The 27,279-nt window shown below is 40.0% G+C and overlaps 1 protein-coding gene across 1 annotated transcript in view; it reads right to left on the bottom strand.

Annotated features, from left to right (window-relative positions):
• Window positions 1-4,562: 4,562 nt before the first annotated feature.
• Window positions 4,563-27,279, bottom strand: part of SLC6A3 (solute carrier family 6 member 3) — an 80,833-nt gene continuing 58,116 nt past the window's right edge. Inside the window, exons 10-14 of the mRNA XM_077492014.1 lie at window positions 26,117-26,216; window positions 22,887-22,987; window positions 19,781-19,948; window positions 19,620-19,691; window positions 4,563-6,669 (exon numbers count right to left, since the gene is read on the bottom strand). Of these exons, the coding sequence (XP_077348140.1) occupies window positions 6,646-6,669; window positions 19,620-19,691; window positions 19,781-19,948; window positions 22,887-22,987; window positions 26,117-26,216 (465 nt within the window). The 3' untranslated portion in view covers window positions 4,563-6,645. The remainder of the gene's footprint in view (window positions 6,670-19,619; window positions 19,692-19,780; window positions 19,949-22,886; window positions 22,988-26,116; window positions 26,217-27,279) is intronic.

The following is a 27,279-nucleotide window of genomic DNA, read 5'->3' as shown; positions in this document are numbered from 1 at the left end:
TTTTCTCTCTCCTATTGTCAATATATTTTTTGTCAGCACACATGACCTGTACCCCTAAATGGCTCTAAGTGCTGCACCTTCCTCTCACATTCCAAGTGCTGCTATGCAGGGGAAAACAGAGGGCTGATGCCATAACAAATTCAGGTACTTACAAAAAATACAAATAAAGATATTTGAATACTTCAGTACAACCAAATGCTCCTGTATACTTGTCCAAACAAATACCAAATCAAGTTGCTATGTGATGCGTGAGCCTCAAAAAGTAAACAAAAAAATTAATTTACTTTCCCCATCTAACCCAATTCTTATCTGTGTCTGTCTGTAACTGTCCCAGACACTGCAGCTCACTGCAGCTCATAGTGAGAGAATTTCAGCATCAGAAGCAATGCTATCAACCCATAAGAGAGAGGACAGGACTAGCTGGGAACAGGTGCTGACTCACAAGGTAAGATGTGGGGAAGAGGCATTTGTCCTCTTCAACGTGGGAAAAGGGTGCTTTACCAGAGTTTACCCCCCCCCAGAAACAAATCCTCTCTGTGTTGAGGGCATGTGGCCTAGTATGGTTCAGGAGGTGCACACTCGATACACCCCTCCCCCTTTTTTCATGCTTAGATAAGGGTCGTGTATGCATTGGGGGGGGGGGGGGGGGGACACTTGCACAGTTTTTTGGTTAGGGTATCTAGAATGTTGAAGGGAATCCCCAGCCAAATAGAAAGAAGTTGCCGGGAAATTTTTTTTTTTCTCTTCAATTTAAGTTTCATTTATTACATTTTTGGAAATATATTTTTTGCTTTAGCACATCATACAGGTGCACCACCCACAGGCAGCTATAGCGCATCTTCAAGCATGTTATTTGTATGAGATCAAACCAAAACAAACCAAATGGTTTTCGTCCCCCATAGACTTTAATTGTATTTGGGAAACGTTCGGAATTTCTGAACTATTTTTAACTGTTCAGCAAACTTCCATTAAACCAAACTCGAGCACATCCAGCGTATCACTAGTTGAGAGCGACCATACGAAAGGCTTGTTCTTTTTGTTACGTGACAGAGGCTGCTATTACTTTTTTTTTTTTTTTATCAATGACCCAGAACAAGTAAGCTTTCTGACTTTTTTGACTTGCATACTTATTCCATGTCTGTGCCTCTTGATCCTGATGACTGCAGTGTCCCCCGTCTCTCCCAGGCTAAATATCCTTGTTTACACTCATCTTATTCCATTAACATTTGTTAGCTGTAGATCTTCCACTTTGCAATTGAAGGGAATAATGTTTCCCATAGAACAGCAAAGTTAGAACATTTTCTAAGATTGGCAGTGATCCTGGTTGTAAACAATTTGCAAACTCTTTGCAACTGCTTTAAAAAATACATTGAGGTTGTTGTTGAGGAATATTAGCTAACATTTTTAGAAAAAATACAGTAAATTTATTTAAGATATTCACGTTTCATGTTGTCTTCATTAAACAAATTTTCATTTTAAGCCCACTACAAACTCAAACACCAGATAATAAAATGTATAAGGAATATACAGTCAAAGGAAAATGCTACTTTTCCTGCTTTGCATCAGATTTGTATATTCCATGCAGTAAGTGTTGTGTTTCGGTATTCCCTGGATTTTAGCCCCTATTCACACTTGAGCATTTTTCTGTTTCCCTATGCCTGGCTACGCAGAATACCATTCTTTCTAATTGCCCCTGTTCACTCAGTCACCCTACATACTACGCTCAAAAAAGTACATTACCTCTTTTTGTAGAGTATTCAGGCATGTTTGGTCCCATAGACTTCAATGGGAGCCCCTGCAAATGCATGGTATGTTCATTTTTGCGTGCATTTTTACACCTAAAGAGTTCCTCTATTTATATACAATAGCTTTGCTCTCTTCTCCTTGCCCTGCCCAGACTCCAAACTCCTGAATTTCAAAGGGGTTGTAAACCCTCATTTTTTTTAAAATAAAAATAACAAACATGCCTATACTTACCTGTTCTGTGCAATCGTTTTACATAGAGCAGCCCCGATCTTCTTCTTCTGGGGTGCCCCACTGGTGCTCTAGGCCCCTCCTCTTCATCTGCATCCAATGACACACACGGCGGAACTCAGCCCTGCCCCTCCCACCCACGTCACTGGATTTGATTGACACTGGTTCCTGCTGCTATTAATCTGTCCAATGAGGAGAGAGACAGCTGCTGTAGCTGGATTGGATTGGGCTCAGGTAAGAAAAAGGGGGGGAGGGAGGTGCACCTAAGTGCAGTATTTAAAACATAGCTTAATGCACAAGGAATTGCACTTACAGGATAGAAGAATTCATAGGCATATCTGTAATAAATATGTCCTCCTCGAGGGGTGCCTGCTATCCGGAGTGTCCTGGCGTCCAGATGATGTCAGGGGGCTGAGCAGAATGCTGAACCCAAACAGGAAGTGCAGGGGATCTCAAGCTGCCAGGCGTGGACCACACGGAAGGAAATGACGTCACTCCGTGGGTGGGCCTCGATGAAGGGAAAGACAGGAAATTAGGCTACGCGCTCGTGCACACAGCTCCTTCTACTGGCCTAACAGCAAGCAATAGCAGCTTAAATACATGCCAGGACCTGGCCGCGGCTGTAGAACTAGAAGGCCCAGCAGACCAGGAATATGTCGCAAACATATTAAATTATCAAAAAACATAATGTTGACATTATGATATATGATATGATATATGATAATAATATGATAATAATAGCAATAAATCATAGCTGATGAATGGCTATAAATTAAATTCATTAAGTATAAATTATTGAATATATATATATATATATATATATATATATATATATATATATATATATATATATATATATATATATATATAAAAGCACTAATAAAAATGAATAGAAAAAATCATTCATGAATAATATATATATATATATATATATATATATATATATATATATATATATATATATATATATATATATATGTGGAATATTGATACGTGGTGAGAAAAAAAAGGAGGGTGAAAAAAACTGGGGGGGGGGGGGGGATTGGGGAGAGGGGAAAAAGGGAGGAGAAGAAGTGGGAGAGGAGAAAAAAAATATATATATATGTGTGTATATATATATATATATATATATATATATATATATATATATATAGATATATATATACAGACATACCCCACTTTTAAGTACGCAATAGGGTTTATTTACTAAAGCTGGAAAGTGCAAAATAAGGCTCACTTCTGCATAGAAGCCAATGAGTTTCCAGCTTTAGTAAATAAACCCCATTGTGTACTTAAAAGTGGGATATGCCTGTATATATATGTACATACACATATATATATATATATATATATATATATATATATATATATATATAGATATATATATATATATATATATATATATATATATATAAGATGTACACATATATAAAACTTGTATCTATATCGTATAATGTGCATATAATATGGATTGCGCTAACTACCACCACAACTATTTAGTGTCATATATCACTTCCACAATATTTTGTACAAAACCACATAAAGTGCCGTGTCTTAATTAAGTTCCTCACTTTGCTCTCATCCCCCTATATAAAGTGCAATTAATATAGACAATGTGCATAAAAAAATCCAAGCATTTAAAGTGCTTCTTCTATAAAGTGCTTCTTCTATTTACCAATCAATAGAAGAAGCACTTTATAGAAGAATCACTTTAAATAGGAGGAATTTAGTGACACTGGAGTGATCACTAACTTAGGATATTCATGTGGCACTGAAATTGTTTTTATTTTTTCTATCTTTATATATTGGATACATATTTTTTATGCTTGGATTTTTTATACACATTGTCTATATTAATTGCACTTTATATAGGGGGATGAGAGCAAAGTGAGGAACTTAATTAAGGCACGGCACTTTATGTGGTTTTGTACAAAATATTGTGGAAGTGATATATGACACTAAATAGTTGTGGTGGTAGTTAGCGCAATCCATATTATATGCACATTTTACATTAAATGTGTCTACTTATATAGTGACATTTATACCTTATTGCAGCAAACTAACATATAATCTGTTGAAACCTTTTGCGCCGGTAATTCGTTGGTTTTTTATATCTATATCGTATACCTGTACATTTTATATAGGTATATGTGTATTTAATATATATTCAACTTATTTCTACATGTTCCTGGTCCGCTGGTCCTTCTAGTTCCACGACCACAGTCAGGTCCTGGGCATCTATTTAAGCTGCTATTGCTTGCAATGTGTTAGGCCAGTAGAAGGAGCTGTGTGCTTCGAGCGCTTAGTCTAGTTTCCTGTCTTTCCCTCCATCGAGGCCTGCCCAATGGGTAACATAATTTCCCTCCGTGCGGTCCACGCCTGCCAGCTTGAGATCCCCTGCACTTCTGTTTGGGTTCAGGGTTCTGCTCAGCCTCCTTAAACCATCTGTATGCCAGGACACACCAGATAGCAGGCACCCCTTGAGGAAGATGCATTTATTACAGATATACCTATGAATTCTTCTATCCTGTAAGTGAAATTTCTTGTGCATTAAACTATGTTTTAAATACTACACTTAGGTGCGCCTCCCTCTTTTCCTCCCTTCATATTTCCTGCAGAGTTTCTGGATATGCTCTTGGGATGGCTGGCACTTGAACTAACTATTAATTTGCCCCTAGTTGTCATGAACAACATTACCTACAACAAGGACTATTACAATCATTAATTTTAATCAACTGTGCAGATTCATCACTGTTATGCAGTGGGTGGCTCTATCTTTTCAAGAAAAATGGTGGCCTGGGGGAAGCTGTAGCACAGAAGGTTTGTCACCATAGAATGCGTTATGGTAAAAAAAACTTGGGGCTTAACAACCACTATAATACATGGGTAAAAATGCTTGTAAAACACCTGCAATCTGCCTGAAAATGCCTGAAAAGAAAAGCTTCAAAATCACCAGGAATACACTCTGGTCAGGTGTAAAAACAAGCTTATACAGTATTGTCACATTTGAACTCATTTGCACTCATTTCATCGTTTAGATGCATACAGTGGATAGTTTTGTATGTATCTAAAAGCAGCATTATGGAAATTAATGAGCCATACACACAGCTGTGTCTGTACTTTTCTTTCATGCATAAAATACATGTCTAAACGCAGCATGCTGCCTGTATAAGTCCTTTATGCGAGGTAAAGCAGGAAATGTGTGACAATCTTTGTCGTATTATCAAACAGACTATATATAATTACAACCTCTGCCAAAAGGTCTGTTCATATCTTAGTATCTGTTATGCTTATTTTGATGATGGATTACAAACACAAGGAAATCACATTATAATTTAACATAAAATCCTCAGTGAAGGGGCATCTCAGTAGGATCATTTTCCCAATTTCTAAAATTGCTGTCAGGGGCATTAAATCAGTCATTTTTCTCAATCTCTTTGTAACATTCTCTGGTTGATCCTGCCAGTGGAGCCATTCAATTTTTACTTAATTTAATAGGTTTGAGAACACAGTTTCTTCTGCAGTTAAATTGCTACAGCATTGTCACACTGCTTACAGAGTAGTATTGGATGGACATAGTTTTAAATGGCCTTTAAGTAAGAAACAAGAAAATTAAGCTCAACCGCGGTTAACACAATTTAAGCAGTTACAGCAACTTTTTTTTTTTTTTTTTTTTTTTTATAGTTTAAATGTTTCTAATAAAAACTGACCATTGTAATCACCCCTGTCAGGCCTGAATCATTATTTTGAGTTGTGATGCATCCCAATGCAATAAGGCAACCCAGCACTAATGCATATGCATTGCAACACACCACAACACAGAGTATAGCAATACAGTACCTTGTGGTGTGCTCAGTCATAAAAAATGCTGCATGTATAATGCTAAAATCATTGTACACTAGCATAATTCTAACTATCCTTGTCACTGTTATCCGACCAATATAATTCACTAGTGGAAAACCTGCAGAAGGAGTAGGGAGACAATGGATAGAATAAAGACTCTGCAGCCTCCTTTATCAAGAACATTGCTATGCCTTAAGCTTTTCAAGAATGTGGATGTAAGACACTGTAACACAAGTTTGGATTTGACAGCACCTCTTTAGTCCAATATTTTTTCACCACTGCAATTTTTTAGCACTGCTATTGGAAATGTATATAGGGCATACTAACCCTTACATTCAAACAATATCACATACCCTTGATAAAATAAAATATATCTCCATTTTATATCTATATCTTTGAACAGTCATTAGCACATTGAAATTACATAATAATGCACATTAAAAATGGATTAATAGCTGGCTAGCAATAACCTCTGCCTCTGATAATATGCTCATTTGTTTTTATCAATGGCATCATTCAAAGTTGATTTTACTGAAAAGTTCTATTTATACTTTTCCATGGCATAAGGTGCTAGGATGTACAATAGGAAACACGATTGCTTCCATCAACAACTTAACAAAGAAATGAAAAATAGAGGAAAAACAGAATAACACCATACAAGGCAGTCATGACACTTGTATTCCCAAGTATACTCAGAAGGTATTTGGAATGGGAAAATCTTTCTCAATGTGTGTTAAACAAATCCACCACTCAAGAACTGAATATATTAACGATTATTTTTTTCTTCCTATTTGTCTTGTATGTCTTCCATTAACTTGTCCAGTGTTCCTATACACTAAGCCAATGATGGAGCTGAAAATAAAAAATAATTGAATCATGCCAATAACATTGACACAGTAAAGCAAACATTGAGATAATGTTATATAAGCAGGTTAAGAATTTCAGCATTGCTTCAGTCACATTTTTACATTGTCCCTTGGCATATAATGAAATGTATACATTTGATGACACTAAAGAGAGTAAGAACATCTTGAAAGCAGAAGTAAACCCACCCATAGAAGTTTCATTTCTGGCACGTGCCGGAAATGTAACACTCCCATTGGTTGTGCTCTCAACCAAACTGTCAAACCATCCAATGGCTGGTGTCATAACTGATGTGCAGCATCATGGCAGTTGTAGATTAAACAGAGGCAACAATGGCAGCTTCCTTGAAAACGGTAGGGGGGTTTACTTAAAATTTAGGTTTATATAATGACATTGGATGCAAACTGAACAGAGCTACCCCACAAAGAAAGGCAGGCGATGCATCTCTCTGGATTTCTATTCGTAAGATCTTACTGCCACTATATTGGCTAATTCGTGCCATGGACTGTAACTACTGTCAAACCTTGCAAGATATATGAGTGGAGCTGTAAATTCTGTTGCAGAAATTTTACCCCCAGAGCCCTGAGAAATATTAAAAACCTGTGAGTAATTGTAGAATTTGCAATGTCTAGTATGCCTACTTTCCCCTCTAGCCACTAGCCACCTCCCTTCTGTGGAGATGTGATGTGGCACTCTCTAATCATGTATTAAACTAGCTACCCTTCTAAAGACTGGTATGTAGTAATATGTACCTCTGCTCAATAATTTACTATATACAATATATATAAGTGTAGACACACTATTTTTGCAGACTACACAGCTGCACAAGGGCCCTCTAGAAGTTAGGATCCTGTTTATACTCTGTGTGGGCAGGATGGATGTTGGGACCTCCTCTTGCTGTCATGAAGACCTAAGCACTGCTTAAGTACTGCTATGAAAGGTGAGAAACAGAAGGCACTCTTCACTTAAAGGCATCCCCCACCCTCCACTCCAATCAGTTCTGAATAGACAAGCTGTCTGCTGAGCTCCCCCTCCCCCCTCCCTCCTAACACAAATGAATCTCATGTGTCAGGAAAGTGACTCATGCTGATAACAGAAGAATGAAGCACCAGGGAGAAACTACACTTAGAGCTTTGGCGAGAGATAAGTAAATATGACACGTGTATGTGCTTTGCTCAGATTCCATGACTGAGGTTTACAACCACTTTAACCACTTAGCAACCACCCCACCTACATTTACTGTGGCAGGGTGGCCGCTCTGCACCAGATCACATACCTAGTACATCACCTGAAAGTTCTGGGTCAGGGGCGCTCTGTGTCTGCCGTGACCCACCGATCGTTCAGGACACAAGCAGAACAGCAGTCTGCCTATGTAAACAAGGCAGATTGTTCTTCTGTCAGCGGGGAAGGCTTTGAGAAAAATGTGTAATGAGGGGCGCTGAAAATTGAACACTAATAATACCTAGCCGTTGGAACTATGGCTAAGTATGCGTTCAAAATTTTTTTTTAAAAAACAAAATACGATATGGAAAAATTTACCTATAATCACCAAACGCATCTAAACGCATCGAAACGTACGTCAAGGCGTGCCTGGTTAAGCAAGTCTATCTTTCTTCTTCCGGCCCCTCTGGCTGTCAGCGCTGGAACGGACGTTGTAGCAGAATACAGATACAGATCGGTTTCTCCATTATTGTACACGCTCGTTAGCTCCAGTGCCGGGTGCTGGCACCATCAAAAGTAAGTGGCCATTTGGCATCTAGTTTTTATCATATGTTTTATTAAAATGGGATTACACTATGTTGCTGCCTGATTTCTTTGCATAAACACCCCGGCTGGCAAATACTGGTGGAGAGGAGGTGCATAAACTCTGCATGGGACAATGATAGGTTGAGACAGCAAGTAACACTTGCAGAAAGCAGATTTGACCTTTTTCTAACCATTAAGGTCAACATCTGCTGGTAAGGAGACATCCATACTTTGAGCATATTTGGGTGTGAGTTACAGTTGATGAAGGTGGTTTCATCTGCACAGTGGAAGTAATTTCTATGCATGATCACAAACAGATTGGATTGGAATCAGCACAGAGGACATTTATATATATACAGTGGTGTGAAAAAGTGTTTGCCCCGTTCCTCATTTCCTGTTCCTTTGCATGTTTGTCACACTTAAGTGTTTCGGAACATCAAACCAATTTAAACAATAGTCAAGGACAACTCAAGTAAACACAAAATGCAATTTGTAAATGAAGGTGTTTATTATTAAAGGTGAAAAAAAATCCAAACCATCATGGCCCTGTGTGAAAAAGTGATTGCCCCCCTTGTTAAAACATACTATAACTGTGGTTGTCCACACCTGAGTTCAATTTCTCTAGCCACACCCAGGCCTGATTATTGCCACACCTGTTCACAATCAAGGCATCACTTAAATAGGAGCTGCTTGACACAGTAAGGTCCACCAGAAGATCCTTAAAAGCTACACATCATGCCGAGACCCAAAGAAATTCAGGAACAATTGAGAAAGAAAGTAATTGAGATCTATCAGTCTGGAAAGGGTTATAAAGCCATTTCCAAAGCTTTGGGAATCCAGTGAACCACAGTGAGAGCCATTATCCACAAATGGCGAAGACATGGAACAGTGGTGAACCTTCCCAGGAGTGGCCGGCCGCCCAAAATTACCCCAAGAGCGCAGCGACGACTCATCCAAGAGGTCACAAAAGACCCCACAACAACGTCCAAGGAACTGCAGGCCTCACTTGCCTCAGTTAAGGTCAGCGTTCATGCCTCCACCATCAGGAAAATACTGGGCAAAAATGGCCTGCATGGCAGAGTTCCAAGAAGAAAACCACTGCTGAGCAAAAAGAACATCAAAGCTCGTCTCAATTTCTCCACAACACATCTTGATGATCCCCAAGACTTTTGGAACAACATTCTGTGGACCGATGAGACAAAAGTGGAACTCTTTGGAAGGTGTGTGTCCAAGTATATCTGGCGTAGAAGGAACACTGCATTTCATAAAAAGAACATTATACCAACAGTAAAATATGGTGGTGGTAGTGTGATGGTCTGGGGCTGTTTTGCTGCTTCAGGACCTGGAAGACTTGCCGTGATAAAAGGAACTATGAATTCTGCTGTCTACCAAGAGATCCTGAAGGAGAATGTCCGACCATCTGTTCGTGTACTCAAGCTGAAACGAACTTGGGTTCTGCAGCAGGACAATGATCCTAAACACACCAGCAAGTCCACCACCGAATGGCTGAAGAAAAACAAAATGAAGACTTTGGAGTGGCCTAGCCAAAGTCCTGACCTGAATCCTATTGAGATGTTGTGGTATGACCTTAAAAAGGCCGTTCATGCTCGAAAACCCTCTAATGTAACTGAATTAGGACAATTCTGCAAAGATGAGTGGGCCAAAATTCCTCCAGGACGCTGTAAAAGCCTCATTGCACGTTATCGCAAACGCTTGGTTGCAGTTGTTGCTGCTAAGGGTGGCCCAACCAGTTATTAGGTTTAGGGGGCAAATTACTTTTTCACACAGGGCCATGATGGTTTGGATTTTTTTTCACCTTTAATAATAAACACCTTCATTTACAAATTGCATTTTGTGTTTACTTGTGTTGTCCTTGACTATTGTTTAAATTGGTTTGATGTTCCGAAACACTTAAGTGTGACAAACATGCAAAGGAACAGGAAATGAGGAAGGGGGCAAACACTTTTTCACACCACTGTATATCTCTTTTTAGGATTGCACAGATTTTATGTACCTTATTGCATTTTTTCGGACTTTATTTATGATTGGACTTTTATGTTTAATGGCACTATTTTCACGTTGGGATTTTTTGTGTAGATGTGATTGGTGATTATAGGTAAATTTTTTCATATTGTATTTTGTTTTTAAAAAAAAATTTTGCACGCATACTTAGCCATAGTTCCAACGGCTAGGTATTATTAGTGTTCAATATTAGGGATGAGCTCGGTGTTCAAGTCGAAAGCATGTTCGACTCGAACACCGGCTGTTCGAGTTCGGTGAAGCCAGAACTCTCTGGGTCATTCACGCTATATTCGTGTGGTGCTCATGGCCCACAATGCACTGCGCCATTGCAGTAGATTGCTGGCTCATGATTGGTCAAGCATGCACTGTGACCCTGCATGCTTGGCCAATCACAGCGCCGGCAGCGGGGAGAGCCATAATTGGCCACAGGCAGGATGCTTGTGGTCAATTATAGCTCAGGAGGGTTTAGTACACGCCCCACACTATATAAGGTCGCCAGCACGGCGGCCTTGTGTAGTGTGTTGTGGCGGTCAGGGAAAGAGGGCGATAGGCAGGGACAGTGTCTTTACTGCTTGGGAACCTAGCGCTGTTACAGTGGGTGTTGTGTGCCTCCTGCACAGTATACACCTGAAGCTACCCTTTATTACTGGTGTTCTATTTCTGCAATACAGGCATCTGCAGTGCAGAAGTTAGAGTGGGTGTTGTGTGCCTCCTGCACAGTATACACCTGAAGCTACCCTTTATTACTGGTGTTCTGTTTCTGTAATACAGGCATCTGCATCAGTTTGAGTGGGTGTTGTGTGCCTCCTGCACAGTATACACCTGAAGATACCCCTTATTGCTGGTGTTCTGTTTCTGTAATACAGGCATCTGCAACAGTTAAAGTGGGTGTTGTGTGCCTCCTGCAGAGTATACACCTGAAGCTACCCTTTATTGCTAGTGTTCTGTTTCCGTAATACAGGCATCTGCAGAAGTTAGAGTGGGTGTTGTGTTCCTCCTGCACAGTATACAAATGAAGATACCCCTTATTGCTGGTGTTCTGTTTCTGTAATACAGGCATCTGCAGCAGTTAAAGTGGGTGTTGTGTGCCTCCTGCAGAGTATACACCTGAAGCTACCCCTTATTGCTGGTGTTGTTCTGTTTCCGTAACACAGGCAGGCAGCTGCAGTAATTAGTCGTTGTACTGTGTCATCTGCTCAGTGTGCACCTAAAGCTACCCAGTTGCTGGTTTTCCCATCTCCCTGCAGGCCATTACTATGTCTGGAAGGCCAACAAGGAGAGGCAGACAGTCACGAGCCAATAAAAGAGGGCAAACAGGCTCTGTGTCTAGAGACAACAGTGCTGTCGTGGACGCGGTGTATCGTCATCAGCACGTGGCCATTGGACACGCTTGCCCTTATTTTTGGCAGCTGGACGTGTTGAGCCGCATAATGCCGAAGACTTGGTAGAGTGGATGACCAAGCCCTCCTCATCCTCCTCATCCTCTCTCACCCAGGCTCAGGGTACTAGCAAAGCAGCTGCCAACGCGTCCTCTTCCCTCATTTCAATGTCATCAGTCACTTCTTCCCTAGACCCACCATGTCCCCCCGAACTGTTTGAGCACAGTGTTGGGTACATGCTCCAGGAGAATGCCCAGCGTTTCGAAGGCTCTGATGACGATACCCAGCTAGAGGAAGGCAGTAGCGTGAGCGCAGAGAGAGGGGATGCTCAAGAAGGAGAGCAATCTGGCAGTCATGTTCCATCAGCGGCAGCATACTGCAAGGTTTGCTCCAGTGATCAAGAGGAAGGGGATGATGAGGTCACTGACTCCACGTGGGGCCTGATAGGAGAGAGGAGGAGGAGGTACATCTCCAATGAGGCAGGATGCCCTCCTGGGGCCAGCTTAGGGGCAGCACTCCGACTGAATCAAACCGCAAAGCTCCTCCTGTGCAGGGCGCTGCCTCTGCGCGTTATTCCAAAAGTTCTTTGGTGTGGGCCTTTTTTGAGACGAGTGCATCAGATCACACCGCTGCTATTTGCAAAATATGTCTCAAGCGTATCTCGTGTGGCCAAAATATCAGCCGCTTGGGCACCACATGCTTGACCAGACATATGTTGACCTGCCATGCAGCTTGTTGGCAAGCATACCTTAAAGACCCACACCAAAGAACAAAGCGGACCTCTCCTTGCTCCTCATCAGCTGGGATCTTCAACCCCACTAGACCTTCAGTCCTCTCAGAAACCTGCACTGAGAAGAATGAAGGTATAGAATTAGATGTGTCACAGCCAAGTACTTGCGGGCACTCTGCTAACAGTACACCGCCGTCCGATTGTAGCAGGAAAATTTCCCTGCCCCAGCTGCTGGACCGTAGAAAGAAGTTCACTCCCAGCCATCCACATGCCCAGCTGTTGAATACTAGCTTGGCTAAATTGCTAGCACTTCAACTGCTGCCTTTTCAGTTGGTAGACTCGGCAATGTGCGGTTCCTCAGTGGCAGGTTCCCAAACGCCACTTTTTCTCACGGAAGGCGATTCCATCTCGTGGAAGGCAATGTCCATGCCTCGCTGGACAGAGCAGTCAGCGGTAAGGTGCATATTACTGACTTATGTTCCAGCAGGCATGGACAAGGATGTTACCTATCTTTCACGGCCCATTTGGTCTATCTTCTGCCAGCTGGGAAGGATTCAGGACAAGGTGCAGTAGTGTTGAAGTTGTTTCGCCACCACGCCTCCAAAATGCTACTACTGGTTGTGACACACCTCTCTCCTCCACCCCCTCCTCTTCTTCTTCCTCCATGGCCTCTTCCAGTGCTTTGTCCTTGGAACCAGCAGTGCTCCATAGCCATTCAAGGGGCTATGCAAGTACGCAGGCAAAAAAGATGCTTGTTTGGGGGACAGGAGCCACGCTGGGTCAGATATTTTGTCAGATATTTTGTCAGCTCTGCAGGGGCATGCCGAGAGGTGGTTGATACCACGCCAGCTTAAGCCAGGAATAGGGGTTTGCGACAATGGCACCAACCTCCTCTCTGCCCTCCGGCAGGGACAACTGACCCATGTGCCCTGTGTGGCTCACGTCCTTAACCTGGTGGTGCAGCGGTTCTTGGGAATGTACCCGGGCTTACAGGATGTCCTGAAGCAGGCCAGGAAAGTCTGTGTGCATTTCTGCCAATCATATAATGCCAGTGCTCAGCTGGCTGAGCTCCAAACGGAGTTGAACCTGCCCAAGAACCGCCTTATATGTGACATGCCCACTAGGTGGAACTCAACGTTGGCCATGCTGCAGCAGCTGCACACGCAGCAGAGGGCCATCAATGAGTACCTGCGTGACTATGGCACCAGGACAGGGTCAGGGGAGCTCGGTTTTTTTCACCACACCAGTGGGGCATGATCAGGGATGCATGCACTGTCCTGTCACCATTTGAGAAGGCCACGAGGATGGTGAGCTGTGACAGTGCATGCATCAGTGACACTGTACCTCTTGTCCACCTGTTGGAGCATACGCTGAGTGGAATAATGGACAGGGCTCTTGAGGCAGAACAGAGACAGGAAGAGGAGGACTTCCTTGCCTCTCAAGGCCCCCTTTATCCAGACAGTGTTCCTGCTGTCCCACCCATCACACAGGAAGAGGATGAGGAGGATTGTGTCAGCATGGAGATGGAGCCTGGCACTCAGCATCAGCAGTCTTTTAGGGATGATTTACAGACCTAAGAAACCCGTGGACTTGTACGTGGCTGGGAGAAGGTGGCTGCGGATCATGTTCTCCTTTGTGACCCAGAGGACTCCGGACCGAATGCCTCAGCTAACCTACGCTGCATGGCCTCCCTGATCCTGCAAAGCCCGCGGAAGGATCCTCATATTCTTCAGATCAAGGAGAGGGACCATTACTGGCTGGCCACTCTCCTTGATCCACGGTACAAGAGTAAGGTTGCGGACCTTATCTTGCTATCGCAGAGGGAGCAGAGGATGAGATATCTCTGGGAGGGCTTGCAGAAAGGTCTGTGCAACGCGTTCCCAGAGACTGGGAGGTTACAAACTCCTGGTCCTGGACAACGTGTTGCTGAGGCTTTGGTCAGTCACAGAAAGAGCGGTGGAGAAGGTGGCCGTTTGACCGATACATTCAGACAATTTTTTAGTCCGCAGCCCCAAGGTATGATTGGTTCCAGCAACCATCACCAGCGTCTGATTTACATGGTGCAGGAATACCTAGGGGCAAGGTCAGACTTGGACACCTTTTCCACCAAAAATCCTCTGGCTTACTGAGTCTTGAGGATGGATCACTGGCCAGAGCTTGCACAGTATGCAATTGAGCTACTGGCCTGTCCTGCATCCAGTGTTCTTTTGGAACGCACCTTCAGTGCTGCTGGTGGCTTTGTCACCGATCACAGGTTGTGCCTGTCCACCGACTCGGTTGATCGACTGACCTTCATAAAGATGAATCAGTCTTGGACAACCACCAGCTACCAAGCACCTGAAGCTGATGTAACCGAATAATTTTTTTTTAAATGTCACATCCCTTAAAGACTGCCTATGCTGATGCTGAGTGATTGTCCTGTTATGTTAACTGACTATCCTCTTCCTCCTCAATGATCCTGCTGATAGCTTAAAAGAACATTTTTGGTTCTGGGTGATGCCACCAGTGGTTAAGGCCCAATTTTTCAGCCCCTGTTTAACAGGGGCATGTAATTACAATTTTTGATGTAATGCTTTGCAGCAGGGCTCATTCCTGCATTCCAACTAGAGTATCTGGGAGAGGTTGCGGTGTCATGGCACCAGCACCAGTGCCTAAGGCCCAATTTTTCAGCCCCTGTTGGGGCATGTAATTACAATTCTTGATATAATATTTCACAGCAGGGCCCGTTCCTGCACCCACCGAAAATAACTGTGAGGACTTATAGTGTTGTGGCACCACCACAACCACAACCGCCCAATCTTTCTACCACTGTTCAACAATGGCATGTAATTACAATTCTTGATATAATCGTTAACAGCAGTTAATGCTCCAGCACCCACCAAGAGTCACTTTGGGGGCTTACAGTGTTGTGGCAACACCAACACCTTAGGCCCACATTTCTGCATAGCATATAGTGCAGGCCCCTACTTTCAAACATCCAACTTACAAACGTCTCCTACTTGCAAACGGAAGGAGACAACAGGAAGAGAGATGAAAAAGCAGGGGTGATAACCCTTCCCTATGTTTTCCAAAAAGCTTAAAAATTGATTCTTTGACTGGAGCTACACTTTAAAAATGTACCAGTTCAAAATTACAAACAGATTCTACTTAACACAACAAACGTACACAGTTCCTGTCTTGTTTGCACAACCTGTATACTGCTGTTCTGAGTATATAGGGCCTGGGGGCCCCACGCCTTTCCTTTTTTTAATTTGGCTACAGGGTTCCCATTATTATCCATACAAGACCCAAAGGGGCTGGTACTGGGCAGGGGGGCTACCCATGCCATTTTTCTCAATGATTTTCATCTGTATTGCCGGAACCAGACATGACATTAAAACCGCAAGCAGTTTTAAATGACTTTGTTTCCATTAAATGTCATTTTGTGCAGGGACTGTTCTAAACACAGGAAACACGTGCCACTTCACAGGCATACTATAGACACCTCCCAGGCACGATATTTAAAGGAATATTTCACTTTTTTTCCACTTTAATCATCATTAAAATCAGTGCTCCCGAAAAAACAGTTTTAAAAAAAAATTGGGGATTGAGCGATGTCCCCTGGGGCAGGAGCCAGGTCCCCAAACCCTTTTTAGGACAATATCTTGCATATTAGCCATTAAAATTATCACTTTTGATTTTGAACGTTCGAGTCCCATAGACTTTAATGGATTTCTAAAGTTCGTACGAATTTTCGGTCCGTTCGAAAGTTCTGGTGCGAACCGAACCGGGGGGTGTTCGGCTCATCCCTATTCAATATTCAGTGCCCTTTATTACACATTTTTTTCACATTTATCTAGAAGGTTTGTCTAGCACGAGGGTCAGCAGCTGTCACTATCTTTTTGCTTAATGGTTTATATTAGCACTAAGGTAATTATTAATACCACTTGATTGTATCACACATTAGGCATTTTGGCGCATGGTTTTAAATAATTTTTCACTGTCGGGGAAGGCTTTGATCCTGTGTTTCTGCACAGCAGTAACACGGATATATGCCTTCCCCTAGTCAAAGCACCTCCCTCACAGTGAGTGAGCACAACCTAGGCATACATTTAACCCTTTTGTAGCCCCTGATGTTAATCCCTTCCCTGTCAGCGTCATTAGTACAGTGACAGTGCATACGTTTTTAGCACTGATTACTGTATTAGTGTCACTGGTCCCCAAAAAGTGTCAAAAGTGTCAGTTAGGTGTCTGATTTGTCCGCTGCAATATCGCAGTCCTGCTATAAGTCGCTGATCGCCACCATTACTAGTAAAAAATAGATAAATAAAAATATCCCATAGTTTGTAGACGCTATAACTTTTTTGCACAAACCAATCATAATACGCTTATTGGGATTTTTTTTTGTGTCCTCTGTCTGACCTCAGTTGTATATTATGAACTATGATAGAGTTCAGGGCATCACAAAGGGTACTCTTCATCTGCGCCTATGTATCTATAAATAGTGAACAAATATATCTACTTAAACATTGATTAAAAAATTATTCTCACATACAATAGGTACCATTTGCAAACTGTATATACAAAAATGTTAAACCCTATGTGTACATACTGTACTTTATTTTTGGGATTCATAACTATCATATCTACTGTCTATTGATTATGTAAATGTATTTATGTTTTATAAATACTTCTACCTAATAAATGTCCTAATAATGTCCTAATGTTTGAGGTCATTGTATTTACAGTGGCTCGCGAACACACAAAATTGCATCAAATTTATTTTTTCAAAACTTTCACAATGTTTCTCAATATACTGAATGCACGCTGAGCAGCTCCCCATGTGCAATGTTATTTGGGCTATTAAATGTGGCATTACAATGAAGGCAATAACAGGGTGAATGTCCTGATTAGGCATGTGGCCGGCAGTAGCATGCTTTCTTAATTATATTGTTAGAACTATCATTAGCATGCTCCACTGGGTCATTGAATGACAATGTAAGTCTAATGAAAAACCAAACAAAACTATGCTTTAATGTATTCTTTCTTTTTTAACTTATCATGTGTTCTATTAATTGTTGTCCTTGAAAACATTTTGTAATATCAGTGTTAACAAAACATAAATGGCATAATTACGTGCTAAACGGAGAGCTAACGTAAACAAAAAAGTTACTTTGTGAGAAGACAATTTGGCAGTATAATATACAGTTCAAAAATGATTCACATTACTGTGACCTCATGGGCAAAGTCTACTGCCATAATAAAATCTATGTAAAAATCATTACTAGGTGTTAAGAAAAAAAAACTACCCTGCAGTGAAAAAAACAGACCTCTTTACCTGTTAAAAAAAAAAAAAAAAAAGACCGTAAATACTAATCTTTGCCAGTTCACCCTTTTCTCCAAAGTCCTCAAGGAAACAAATATTGGAAGGGGTTCCCTGTTCACTACCTTAGTTTTCAATATCACTGTAGGACACAGTAGGACACAGTAATGGTGTGAAGGTAGGTGAGAAGAACCAGTGAGAACTGGATGAGCCCAGATGATTGACACTCAAAGAAGTATGATACAGAAAAAATTTATCACTTGACAGGATGCAAACACCTTGGCCTTGCTAACACTGTACTTTTGAAGCAGGCTTGAGGTATTTGACTCATACTGTTAGTACATCCTTCTCAACCATATTCCCTACACAGATTCTCCAGTGCTGCTTGGGTTATGGATAGACCTTAAAATCCCTCCAAAAATTTCCCCAAAATTACAAACTTTGACTTTGATATATGTAGGAATGTTTTTTTTTTTCAAAACCCCATTACCTTTTGCTGGTTTTCAAAGGTCTATTTCAGATTGCAGTGTCCAAGAGTCAGTTCTTTGTGCTACATAATTTAGTAGGCTGCGGAGTGCTCTGACACAGGTATGATGTGGAGAACTCTGCCTGGTTTGTTGGCTGGCCAATTCTTGATGTGTTTGTAATATGGAGTTTGGAACAATTCTAACGGGGTCCTTTTCCTAACTAGGGTCCTTTTCTGTTTGTAAGCTTCTGCTTGAAAAAATTGGTCTGTGTTCCTAAAAAAAGACAGGCTATGTGACTTGGAATTAGATGACCTCTCTTTTTGGAAAAGCTGTGCTCTGATCAAAAGTAAGGCCCCATACACATTATTCAATTTTCTGCAGAGTTTAGTCTTCGTATTTACCAAAACCATGTACTGCAAGGGCCTGCCTAATTGTATACAAATTGAAACTCTTAAAGTTTGACCTCATATTATATGGCTTTAGTAAATCTGAAGACAAAAATCTGCAGAAAATCGAATAGTGTGTATAGGGGCTAAGTGAGCTGGAGCTATGTCAGACTACCTCAAGATGTGTGAAAAGTTTTGTTTGTGGTAGCTGTGTGCCCCTGTAGTTGAAACCTGTCTAGAGACTGTCAGCACTGAATAGCCATGTTAGTAAGTAAATCGATTTTTCATGTTACACCTTCTCATTCCTCCATTTCAAGCTTTAATTAAGCATTTGAAAGGTTACCTAAGCAATGGATGTGCATTGCAGCAAAAAAAAAGAGTGAAATGCTATGAGACAAGGTATTTTCAGAAGAAGATCACATTTGAAAAATCAAGGACCTTCTGAGTGGAGGATCTATACTAAAGATAATTCAGGAAATCGATCTTCCACTTATGCAGAGGCTAAGAGCTTACCCAGGTACAGAGAGAAAGTAAATTGCCAGAATTGGTAATCTCCACCCCCACCAAAAAACAGGGTTATAGTTGCAACATTTACTTTACATTTAAAAAAAAGTTGTCAAACATAATCACATTGGAGTTTCACTGTCCAGTTAGGAAGTTGTGAAGCTGTAGCAAAAATCAATGTAAGCAAGCAATGTGGGAAAGCATTGAACAGTCATTTGAGCTATCAGCATGAAGTGAATCAAGATAATCAAGGTCTAATCTTGGTCCATTTTAGTAAATCTAAAAGTTTAAATTCCATTTCCTAATCTTTCCATTTTTACTGCTTAAATTTAAGAAAACAAGTCAATGCATACATTTAGAAGAACATTTTACTGGTAATATGATGTGCGGTAAAAGACTTACAGTAAACTGGCGTACTTCTCCACTTTCTATCAGCTCATAATCTTTTTCAGGGGTTATTGAATATGCAATTTTCTGAAATAAAAAATTCATAAATATTCATGTAAAATCTATAAATCTATAGTCATAAACAGTTTTAGTGTAATAAATGATGTTATACACACCTTACGAAAGGATCCAGGAATTCTACAAAATTTATATATGGCATAAATGGGAACCAAGGCCATGGATGATAGGGCAACTAACCAGCCAATAACATTTGCCCATTCCGGGAATGTGTAGTTTCCATATTTTGGCGATCTATATGTAACAATACTGACAACGACCACAAACTAGAAAAAAATATATCATATTAACTTGTTTCAGTATATCTGTAGACATTCATTTTTAATATAATATCTTAAAAAAAAGTAACCAATGGCAACCAATCAAATTTGATACAATAACATCATCAGCACAATGTAAACTATAGTTGGCTACTATGGGCTAGTGTACATTGCTGTTTGTCTTTCTAAATCCCCTACAAATTGTGAAACCAATCATGAATTAGAATATGGAAAGGAAAAAAATCAAAACAACATTTTCTATACACATTTTTACACACTTAAACAAAAATTGATCTAGAACATTATATGAATACCATAACCTGTTGTTAAAAAGATTTGTGAAAAAAATCTGTATGTATGCATATCATTTAAAACATGCTGCAGAAAAGATCCCCATAATCATGCAAGAAAATGATTGTGCATGTTTGCTGCATTAAATACTATATATACTATACTATATAACAGCAAAAAGCTATTAGCAAAAAGTGTGTACAGGTAATATTAGATCAAAACATTGAGATATGCTATAGGCTGTAACAAGGTAAAAGGGAAGTTGTCATGTAAAATCATGAAGATGTGGCTCAGATGTAAATGACTTTTGGGTTTGTGCTGCAAAGCTGCCTAACTAGGGGTAGAAAATAAAAGGTTTGGGGGGCCTTTTGTTTAAATCTGCAATACATTTGCATTATTCAAAACACTATATTCCATTTACTACTGTTATGCCACGTGCACACAACCGGACTTTCCAGCAGAAAAGGTCAGATGGAATAATTTCATCGGATATTCCGATCGTGTGTGGGCTTCAGCTGACTTTTTTTCAAAACGTTGACGAACCTAGAAATAGAACATGTTTTAAATCTTTCCAATGGAATCAATTCCTATCGGAAAAAACATTTGTTTGTATGCTAGTCCGATGGACCAAATACGATGCAAGGGCAGGTACTGGCTACTGGCTATTAAACTTCTTATTCTTGTCCTGTTGTACGTCATCACGTTTGAAACAAATAGACTTTGGTGTGATCGTGTGTAGGCAAGTCCATTCGGTCGGAACTCCGTCGGAAAGACCTTCAGAGTTTATTCTGATGGAAAGTCCAGTCGTGTGTATGCGGCATAACTGATACCTCCAGTCCATTGCATACAGCTTCCATCCCTACTATCCAGTGCATCCTCTGTCAAAGGAATTCATACTGAAACTTCTTGACTCTAATGCCATTCTTTGTGTTTCCTATAAACTTTACCCTAAAAATGGAAACATCCATTGTCAAGCTGGCTATGCCATGCGTTCGCCTCCCTTCACTCCCCTTTAACTATGCTTCGGTCCTCCCTTCATTCTGGCAATCTTTGTGACTGTCCTCTGTCCTTTCCCACTAGACAACCTATGTGCTCACTCTTCCTCTTCCCTAAGCAACAATTGTGTCTATTCTCTCTCTTCTGAAACATATGCCTTCCCCATGTGTTTTCCTACACCCCCTTCCTTCTTCCAGGCTGAGTAGTTTTCCTCCCTCTTTATGCTGAGCTACAGCTAAATATGTATTCACTGCATCCTTCAGATTTGTTAGCAAACTGACATCATAATACCTTGTAAGGTGCTCTCCCCAGGACCACCAAAAAAAGGAGACATTAACCACTTCAGCCCAAGAAGAATTTACTCCGTTCCTGACCAGAGCACTTTTTGCGGTTCGGCACTGCGTCGCTTTAACTGACAAGCGATTATTGATTGGTTTTCGCAAAAGTTATAGCGTTTACAAAATAGGGGATAGTTTTATGGAATTTTTAGTAATTTTTTTTTATATAGCGGCGATCAGCGATTTTTATCATGACTGCGAAATTATGGTGGACACATCGCTCATTGTTGACACATTTTTGGGACCATTGTCATTTATACAGCAATCCACAGCGATTCCTGGCAGTGAAGTGGTTAACCACTAGGTGGCAGTGTAGGGGTTAAGTGTGTATTAGGGGCGTGGCTATGTTTTACAGATCACTGATCTCTGCTCCAATCACAGGGAGCAGAGATCAGTGTCACTTGTTGCTAGGCAGAACGGGGAGATGCTGTTTACAACGGCATCTCCCCATTCTTCCTCTCCATGAGGCGATCACGGGTATCCCCGTGGCGATCGACTCCACGGGACCCGCGACCGGACTCACGGAGCTTCCCGCGGGTGCGCGCTCCCGCCTCTTAAAGGGCAATGTACAGGTACGTGATTTTGCCTGTACGTGCCCTTCTGCCGACGTATATCGGCACAAGGCGGTCAGGAAGCGGTTAAAGGAGATTGCTCAACAAATAGCCTTATTTGTATAATTATATCTGACAATACACAATGAATGAAGGGCTTGACCCATGCATCATATTGGGAGTCTACACTGCAGAAATCCTGCCAGCATTTGATATTCCAGTTATTGCAGGGGTTAGTGTTTCAGCAGTGCTGAAGACTACTTACAATATACCAAAGCTGTGTGTTTATCCATATGTAACATCTTAGAAGAAATATTATATGACCAATTGATTAATTCCACCTCCATGTGTATGATTTATATAACTAGACTGAGTTAGAGAGGTTAATCTGATAATATTTAGACCATGGCATCAAGTAGTCAAATGCCATCATGTAAAAACTAAGTGCAAGCTGTTGTATAATGCCTGAAGATAGAGAGTCCCCACTAAAGACAACATTTAGGTGGCCCTAGATACAGACAACAATTTAGTTTGAAATACAGTTTGTAATATAGCACCAAGTAAGTAAGTTAATAAAGCACACATAGTTTATAGTACATATTCAGAGTCAGATCAATAGTGAGGAGGTACCTTCAGTGGACCATGGGCCCTAAGTAATTGTGACAGAGGGCCACTTTAAATCACTGCAAGGAAAAATGTCAAGGAGGTTCAATAGTAAGAACAATCTAGCCTAGGGTTTTTCAACTATAATTGTGTTATTCAACTTACCAGGAGAAAACAGGGACTGACAAACTTCCAGCAAAGTCTCCAGTATAATCCTGGTCGTTTTCCAATCATCTCCTCTATGTCATCACTGAATCGATCTACACCTGGATGAAAGTAAAGAAAGCTATAAGTAATTGTACATATTTTTAAAACAAAATTGTTTGCAAAACATCAAAGAAATATACCAGACTTATGGATCACTTTTGTATTCAACAACATTGGTGCCAAGTCTCATTTTCACCAACAACCCTTGATGGGTGAGATAGGAAGGGCCACCACTGCTGACGTATTTTTAAAAAAAAATACTAATTACCTTACTTTTCCTGTCCACCCAGAAAAGAATACTTTTCTTAAATAAGTTGACACTCAGTAAAAAATAACAGTTTAAAGAATAAAATAAAAAACATGGTTTTAGATTTCTTTGTTCCTCGATACCTACTATCATGTACGAAATTAATGAGGGGAGAATTCTGGCACATGGGCAGGTTGGGAATCAAGTTTGAAAGGCGCTTACACAGCCCTCAGGAGCCATTTAAAGTCCAACTGACACCAATGCATTTTCCTTAGCACTACTAGCCCGAATTATTTAATAATCAGTAGGAAGTTGTGATATTTTGCTACCTCTTAGTAAATGACTACTTGGCTGTGTAGTTTAGCTTTTAGCCATTATCATCTATCTCAATCATGGAAAATCAAGATTCATATGATCCTTTCTGATTTATAAATGATCATTTAGGCATTTTTAATCGATTTTTTATTTATTATTTAGTTACCATGGTTATCTTGGCCATTTTGGGTTCAACCATAGCAAGCAACGTATATACATGCATACTGTTCTTTGTGTCTTATGTGAATGTTTTTTGAATTGTAAATTATTATGAAATATTAGTCCATGATTCATTGTGTGGAGGCTGTATGCCCAGAGCATTTTAGAGGTTGACGCCCAAAATGTTTGTATGACATATCATGGACTATACAAAATAAATATTTATTATAGTCACTTGACTTATTCTCTTACTGATGTGTGCTTCATTTAAAGTCCCAATTCTGTTCTCTCCTCTCATATACTATTGATAGGGATGGAGGCAGGCATTTCTTTAGTGCCAGCCTCATTCAAAGTCCCGAAAATCCTTTGTCTATTTTGCTTCAATGATTATAATTATATATTAGTTAACATACCCTGGGCATATACACCCACAAAACTTATACAGGGCATGCATAACAAATCCTGTCCCTCTGCCCCTGTTGCTGCTCCCCCTGCCATTCTTGCCAACAATTAATGGTTGTCAAAGGGCAGGACGTGCTAAGTATTTCAGTAGCAGCATCTGTAATGAATAACTGAACTTTTAAACATTTTTTTGTAAACTGTTTAGGTACAATAATCAGAAATAAAGTGTCACTTTGTTGTTACATTGTATTTATATGCTTTATACATATGCAAATTGAATAAACTGCTTTGATAAGCATATTATGTCAGTTTTTTAACCCTCACTTACCCACTTCTACTATTAATCATTATTTTTCTGCTTACTTTCTCTATTTTAATTTTTCAACCACTTCCCTACCACGGAAGTGATGTTTTCAATACCTGCAATGCTGATACAGGCTGATATTGATTGAACCACTTAATTTTTTTTTTTTATTATTCCGTTTTTACTTGTAAAGAGTTTTGCAAGACTTAAAAAAAGCCTTTGCTTCACTATTAAACAATTTTGAAATGCTTTATACCAGAAAATACATTTAATGTTATTATACACAGGACAAACTGTAAAATAAAATGTATACTTTTTATCTACTGTAGTACTATTTTCTTTTAAAACTGACACTCATCAAAGTAAGAGAAAGTGTTCTTTTTTTCCGTTCTTTACATTTTTTTGTCCATAAATTGCATAGAAAAAAACAATATATGTATTAGGTTGTTATTGTAGGTAATGACAATGTTATCTCCAAATACACAAACCAAAAGTAAAAATAAGAGGTAAATACATCACATTAACCACCCTGGCGGTATGATTATTTCTGATTTTAGGTGCTGAAAGCGGTACAATTATTTTGCATGGAAATTTGGCGTTTTATATTGTAGGCCTGCAATTCTTAGGAATAACTCTCTTAAATCTGTTCAAACCAGAGTCTAGTAGACATCCCGGGTATGATAAAGTTTATAATATAATAAATAACTATAAATAATGATAACATATAATAATAAAAATGATTCAATAATGTAATCAAATCCAAAAACACTGAAATTTGCTCATTTGCAGAATTGTCGCTGTCATTAGATTTAGTGTTTGATGACGGATCTCCCCACAAGTCGCTATCGCTCAATTGTGCAAGTGATTCTAATTTATTATCGCTGTTTTCTAGCTGGTCTAAAATCACTTTTGACATAAAGGGACACTTTTTGGTTGCTATGGACAATCTCCAAATTCCAGGCAGAAAAAAACTGTATTTATAATATAAAAGTGCATGCAGGGCACTGGACAGACCACTAGGGTCAAAGGGGATGTGTATTTTTTTATACAGTACTTTAATCTGTAAGATTACAGTACTGTATGTGTATTGTGTAATTTTACTTTTTTGAATTTGGCGCCGATCTCCGCTCCCGTGCGTCAGAATGTTACAGGGAATGGAGCTCGGCGGCACTCGTGCACTGTGTGAATCGAGCGGAGGAGCTCGCACACACAGTGGGGGGACATCGCTGGATCCAGGGGACAAGGTAAGTAAGTCTCCCTATATCCAGCAATGCGATCCCGAGTCTGGCTCGGGGTTACCGCTCGTGGCACTGAAATCCCAGCCTGAGTCAGACTCGGGAATACCACCAGGGAGGTTAAAGGTGGAAAAAGTTCTGAAATTATATATCTACATAAAAAATATACTTGTCTTTTAATTCTTACAGGTAATAAAGTAGTAAAGTCATATGTCTTGTAGCATCCCATACTGGGAATCAAGCATTTCACATCCATCATACCACTTACAGGGCATGCCTTATATTAATTACGATACAATAGCATTCCTGGGACAGAAGAGAGGAATACATCTTGTACTAAATGTAAAAAATGTTTAAAAAGTTGGTTTATGTTTTTTGTAAACTTACTGAGGAGAACTTTAATTTTTTTTACCTGCTGTTTTCTAACATATACATATATATGTATTTTGAAAATATTATTCTGAATAACAACATTTACCTAAAAAAGGGTACAACAGAATATTCTGTCAATACTTATATTTCTTACCATAAAACCATGCAATTCCAATAGCTTCAAAGAGAACCCCAAAAAGAATTGATGTACCTGCAGCAAAATGGTCAAGTAGTGTAAAAACATAGATTCCACCCTAGAAAATATTACAAGAAAGAAGAAAAAAATTAAAGCTATTTTAATGGACAGCATAAAACATGTGCGTCAAACATGGAAAGCCAAATCTGAAGTTGGACAGAAGTTATTACATGTTTTCTTTGGTTATTTATGCTGTCTCACTCTCTAGAACATTAGTAAAGGAACTAATTACCAGTGGTTAGGTTATTTAGATTTCTCTCATGGTTTACTTTATCAGGTGGAATGGTCATTGGCTCCACCTATTCCAAACTTTAAAAAAATGTACGGCATAATTACCTCTCCAAATATTTGGGTGCAGGTTTATTTTCCTACTAGTGAAAAATACCTGCCTTAAGCTTAAATTGGTGCAATAAAAATGACATATATGATGCAGTCTGTCACTAGCATTAAGAAATCAGTCTTGTTCTCCCCCCCGTAATTTTGTTTTTACGTGTTGATCCTGCTGTTTTTTTTAACTTCCTTTAACACACCAAGCTGTGCAACAAATGGTTGAGACAAACCATTTAAAACTAACAGGGGTGTTTACAACGGTCAGCCTCTTTCATTGAGTTACAACCTTTATTCAAAAAGGAAACATAACTATTACTGTAAGTGCTTAAATAGTGTTATCTGGAGTTAGGCTTTAATTTTCTATTCACTTATGTATAGCTCATTTAGTTCTACAAGTCCGTCTAATACTACCCTCTCCAAACAGTGCTGCTGTGCAAGGGTGGCACAATTGCTCCCCCATACCATAAATTGAGGAGCCACCCTAAGACAGGAAGTGTGTTACTGGCTGGATCAATAGGCCAAGATAAGGGGGAAAAAAAAGAGTAAAAAAAAAAAAAAGAAAACGTACCACCACATTTACGCATTGGTAAGCTGCAATAGATTATTTGTTTACTTTTGGGTTTCATACCACTTTATTTTGCATCAAATTTTTAGGGGGATAAAATGTTCCTATCATTTGGAAGATTTTTCCTTAATATGCTCCAACTATGTTTGCTAACTCTTTCAAATACCAATCATAATTGTGAATGATTTTCATTTGTTTGATTTATTTGCATATTATAAATGACTGG

Source organism: Lithobates pipiens, unplaced genomic scaffold, assembly GCF_037356315.1.
Source record: "Lithobates pipiens isolate NorthernLeopardFrog02 unplaced genomic scaffold, aLitPip1_a1.2 Scaffold_19, whole genome shotgun sequence".
Classification (NCBI taxonomy): Eukaryota; Metazoa; Chordata; class Amphibia; order Anura; family Ranidae; genus Lithobates; species Lithobates pipiens.
The sequence above is the reverse complement of the archived record's forward strand: the minus strand, read 5'-3'. Positions and strand labels throughout refer to the sequence as shown.